The 5,061-nt window shown below is 62.7% G+C and overlaps 1 protein-coding gene across 1 annotated transcript in view; it reads right to left on the bottom strand.

Annotated features, from left to right (window-relative positions):
* Positions 1 to 1,253: 1,253 nt before the first annotated feature.
* E2F6 (E2F transcription factor 6) overlaps positions 1,254 to 5,061 on the bottom strand; it is a 6,071-nt gene continuing 2,263 nt past the window's right edge. Inside the window, exons 3-6 of the mRNA XM_012727667.1 lie at positions 4,504 to 4,659; positions 3,495 to 3,609; positions 2,707 to 2,842; positions 1,254 to 2,271 (exon numbers count right to left, since the gene is read on the bottom strand). Of these exons, the coding sequence (XP_012583121.1) occupies positions 2,228 to 2,271; positions 2,707 to 2,842; positions 3,495 to 3,609; positions 4,504 to 4,659 (451 nt within the window). The 3' untranslated portion in view covers positions 1,254 to 2,227. The remainder of the gene's footprint in view (positions 2,272 to 2,706; positions 2,843 to 3,494; positions 3,610 to 4,503; positions 4,660 to 5,061) is intronic.

Raw genomic sequence — 5,061 nt, 5'->3', positions numbered from 1 at the left:
TGTGCCACACGGTGCCCTGGCTCCCCGCCCTCCCCACCTCCATGGGCCAGCAGTGCGTGACGATCCCCACACCTGGCCATTTCTGCAGAGGTGCCCTAGGAATGAAGTTGCCACAGCCGAGGACCACCCACACCAACAGGCAGGGGGTCATGTATTTCCACAGCGGAAAATGGGTTCCAGAGCAAAGAAACCCCAATGGGACAGTGTCCCATTCTTTTTTTCCAACACCCTCAGAGAACCGCTGTCTCCCTGTGGACAGGTGACGGGGAGGCAGCAGAGAGGAGCGTCACCCTGATCGCAACCGGAAGCCAGCACAGCTGAAAAGCCTCCCTTTGTTTCTGCCTGGCTCTGCTCCTCTCCACCGTCTTCGGCCGCGGCCCACCTGACGCCTGAGTGCTGACAGCAGCCAGCCGGCCTGCACTCAGAACCGCCAGCCAGCCTGGCGGGTCAGCAGCGAGGCCAGGCTGGGTGGGCCCAGGGCGTGCCAGGCAGTGGCAAGCGGGGGAGCTGAACTGGCTCATGGGAGGATGCGGCCTTCCGCCTGCAGTTGTCTGACGGGCAGTTACAGTGGGCACGGCGGTGCTTGGACTCGTTCTGACCACGTGGCCTTCAGCACCTGCACGGTCGCCGGGGCTCTGGTGGGAAGATCCGGATGCCAGCGTCTGTGACGTGCCAGAGACCTCATCTCACTTCCGCGCCCCTCAGAAGCTGAGTCTCTGCAGGCAGCTCGCCCTTTGTTGGAAGTTAGGGCACCACCTTCTCCCCTTCCCCCCAGCGCCATCCCCCAAGAAAGGCTTGCCCTTGTTTCCCCTAACTGCAGGTGTCCACAGGCCTCTCCTGCTCGCCCCCCCCTCCCCCGCATGAGATGGACTCACCCAGCTCTGGGTTGTCGTCGCTAGCAGTCACCTGCAAAGCTTGTCTGCAGCCCAGCCCTGCCCATGAGGACCGGGGCCAGGCTGTCCATCCACAGGAGGGGCGTGGCCCAGGGACCGGGGATGGCCGGTGCTCAGGGAGGGCCAGACTAGCGAGTGCCCTGGGCTCAGTGGTATCTGAGCCTGAAATGTATTTCAGATTACAGATTTTGATTCCTATTTTAAATCTTTTCATACACGGCTTTCACTTCAAGTTGTCTGAAATTCTCTGAAAGCAAGATAGGTTTGAAACGAAAATCTGAGGCTACGAGAACCCTCTCTGATAAACCGCACAAGCGCTCTGGCCAGCCTAACCGCGACTCACCGACACGTGCAGGTTTGTTCAAACATTTATTAAGCACTTTTTAACGTGCCAGGCGTGGTGCAAGGCGCTGGGCAGAACAATGATTAAGACGAAGTCCCTCAAGGAGCTCACAGTCTAATGGTAAACTACGGTGTAAACGGAGGCACAGAGTGGTAGATGACTCACAAAATGAGGTAGAAAGAGCCGGGGACTGGGAAACGTGGGGCTGGAACCGGAGAGGGCAGGGGCGAAACGTGTCACCAGGGAGCCCTCTGACGGGGCGTGGAGCTGCACCCAAAACCTGCCCGCCAAGGTGCGAACATCGTCTTCGCACAGTGGACGCGTGTCTCGCAGTGCGCGAAGCCGCGAGGCGGTGGCATTTCCGCACTCGCCCCACGAGGCCCGGGCAGGGCCCTGCCGGTGCAGAGCCGGAGCCGAGGGGGCTGGAGGTGCAGCGGGGGGCCTCGGACGCAGCAACGAAACCCACGAAACACAAATGCACAGCACGTCCAGGACACGGGAAGCCGGAGAGACGCTTCTCTCACCCCGGAGCCCAGCCAGCCAGACACTCGAGAATTCGCCCGTCCCTCTCCACACGTATGTCATCTCGGCTTCACGGGGCGGACGGTCACTCAAACTGTGAGGGGTTCAGACACCTCGCGCCGGTGCCCGCCGCTGGGGCGCGAGGCAGCCTGGAGCGTGTAAGGCAACTTCTACCGTGACGCTGAGGTGCTGCCCGCAGGACAGGCCGGCGGCTGCGAAGCCCCGTCCACTCGGCCCGTGCCGGTCGGCGGCGCCTCGCGGCGAAGGTCCTTCAGCAGGCAAACGTCTCGCTCGCCGACGAGCGCTGGAGTCACAAAAAGGTCGTTTTGAACGCAGCAACCGTAACTACCTAGGAACCTAGTGGGGGGCGGGCCTCCGTGCGCGACTCTGGGACCGCCACAGCCCAGGGCGACGGGCGCGGGGGCGCACTGCAGGGGCCGCTCCACGGAGCGGCGCTCCAGCTCGGCGGTCAGTCGCTCACTTCAAGCAGCTCCTCACTGTGCTGTGCATCTCCTGAAAGTGACAGACAGTCTCCTTAGCGGAGGTGAAAAGGCAGATGGGCAGCAATTCATGAGCTTGAGTCACAAATCCTTGGTCAAGAAACGGCAGATTCTGGGGCAAGAGCTGGGCTCGTGGAGGGGTGCGGGCTTGTGCTTCGCTGGGTCCCGGCGGCCCGTGGGTCGCACGCGCCCGAGAGCCACCCCTCCCCCCACAGCAGCACACGGGGGCCAGCGCGGACCAGCGGCCACTCAGCTGACTGACCTCTGGGGGGGTTAACGTACAGCTGTGAGAATGTTCCCAAGGACAGTGAAAACGACCGTAAGAACTTTTCTTTCAAGTTTTTGTAACTAGGAAAACCGAGAATGTCCGCAAGGTCTTACGCGCTTATAAAGAAAGGGCGTGACCCCCCACAGCCCCGAGTGTCCCCAGCCACAACCGGCCGTTTACCTTCCTCGGGCTGTGCGGTGCGCCGGCTCTCTGGGGCCGCGCTGGCCGCCTTAGTGCCCGGCGGGCCCTGCTCCACCTCGCACAGGTACACGTCGATGGGCCCCTTGGTGCTCCGGATGTGCACCGTGATGGAGTCCTGGACACGGAGACCGGCATGAGAGGCCGGCCCTGCGCCGTCTGCCCTCACACAGACGCGAAGGCCCCGGCGATTTTAGCCGGCGAAATCCCAATCGCCTCCCTCGACCACAGCCCAGAGAACCACGCTCCGCTTCGACACGGTGAACCAGGGCCAATTCGCGTTCAGCTACTTGACCTCTGAAGCTCCGTGCGCGCGCAGGTACGCAGAGGCTCAGCTTTCCCGACTCAGAGCCGACCCCCAGGGGAATCTGTACAGCAGCTTCAAACCCCGAGCGAGCGAGGACAAAGGGACCTAAACCCTTTGTCCTGAGGCTCTGGCGCCCTCGGGTGCTCAGACCCTGCGAAGCGCTGGCTCACGGCGTGGCCCATATCGCATCTTGCAAAGGAAACGTCACAAGAAACCGTGATCCAAGTGGCCGATGAAAAGCCCCGGACCTTACCGCGGCACTCACTGTGTGAGCGCTGACCAAGTTAATGACCCCTCTAATGGCCGGGCCCTCACCTGTGACGGGGCAGCCGCCCCCAGCGCCAACCCCCGGGCAGTGGCCGTGTGCAGGACACCGTCCATTCGGCCACAAAGAGGCCGCGCCCGCAGGAAGCGAGCCTGCCCTCCCGCGCCCCGCCCCAGCGGCCGAGTGCAGGGCGCCTACTTCTCTGGGAGCAGGGACATCCAGTCTGGTCTCCTCCGGAGCCTTCACCGCAATGACGATCTGCTCGTGGAAGGCCTGGATGCTGTGGATGTCCTGGTACGTCACGTACGCCAACGTAAGACGCAGTCAAGGCTCCTACTGGCAGTGGCTGCTCTCTTAGCCCACGGAGGCAAGTCAGGAGCAAGTTATTTCACATGCACTGTATCATAAACCTTTTAAGGTTTTATGAAGTGTCACAACATTTACACCCAAACTGAACTGCTGTGCAGCCAGCATTTCTGGAGAAAGACGTTACCAAGGTCCGAAGCCCAGCCCCTACCAGGAAGGCACTCAGGCCCCTCCGCCGCCTTCCCCCTGAGGGGCACTCCAGCGCCGGTGAGTCCCTACCATCTGTGGAAAGAGGAACTCAAGGACTACGCCGCCCAGTGCCAGCTCCTACCACACTGGTGGAGTTCGCCAGCCGGCGCCTTTCTAGCCCGGCCAAGCGGGCGCCTCGTTGGGCCTTGTCTGCGCTGAGCCAGCTGTCGCGCTGGCCGGGCTCCGGCTTTCCTGTGCAGCACCCGCGAGCAGCACTCTCTTCCCGCGGAACTGCGCAGAGAGCAGCTCTGGCTGAGACAGCTCGGGGCGGTCACCGCACACCGCAGCGGCAGGGGGCAGGCCTGGGAGAGGCCTCCCTGCCGGACAAGACACCGGGCCGCGGGGCGAGTGGACACCCGGCCTAAAGCCCGAGAAGTGCACGTCTCAATGACGATTCTTTGTTTCAGAAATATTTTGGTCTGCAAGTTGGCGCGACAGGCTTCCACCAACGCTGACAGCACCTTACGCCGTACCGCGCTCAGGCTAGGAAAGGCAGGCGCGTGCCGCACTAGCTTGGTTTCATAGGCTGGGGCACCGCGCTCGGAGCCCCTTGTGCACGCCTGGCCCACGCGGCGAGCTCCGCCGATGCCCCGCGCGCGGCCGAACAGCCGCTTTGAGAAGAGGCGGGTGCAACAAGGCGGTCAAAGGATATCGCTCGTTTTCTTTGTCATCTGTCAGCTCAAACAGCTGCTGGGCGCAGTCCTTGATCAGCTCATCCAGAGCGTCCTCCGTGGCCGACAAGGCGGAAAGCTCTTCCTGCAGCTTCTTCTGCTGTGGCACTGCGCCGAAGTTGTTCAGGTCGGAGCCTCTTTTGGAGAAAATGAAAGCACAGGGTCAGCACAAGAGCGCAGCGCGCGTCAGGCACGGTGCTCGTTCTCACCAGTCGCCCCACCGGCGGCCCCCCGGCGTCTCCGCCCCACATTCCCGACCAACGCTTGTCCTCCTGCACACAGCCCGGCTCCCGGCCCCGCTCGCGTCCCCACACACGCTCATGCACACGCGCACACGGCCGGTACAGGTGCAGAGAAAGCTGAACAAAGTGCCCCACCCTGGCCCCTGCGGCACGAGTCACCCCCACCCAGAACAGCCCACGGCAGTGAGCGCCTCTGCTGCAGCGGGGTCTCTTCTCCCTACTGTGCACACGCCAGCTGGTTCTCTCTGACCAGACACCCCTGCGTGCATTACCCGTGAAACGCTTTGAGTCTCCACC

Source organism: Condylura cristata, unplaced genomic scaffold (assembly GCF_000260355.1).
Source record: "Condylura cristata isolate star-nosed mole 26May11 unplaced genomic scaffold, ConCri1.0 scaffold00020, whole genome shotgun sequence".
Taxonomy (NCBI): domain Eukaryota; kingdom Metazoa; phylum Chordata; class Mammalia; order Eulipotyphla; family Talpidae; genus Condylura; species Condylura cristata.
Note: the sequence above shows the minus strand (reverse complement) of the source record. Positions and strands in the feature narration are given on the sequence as shown.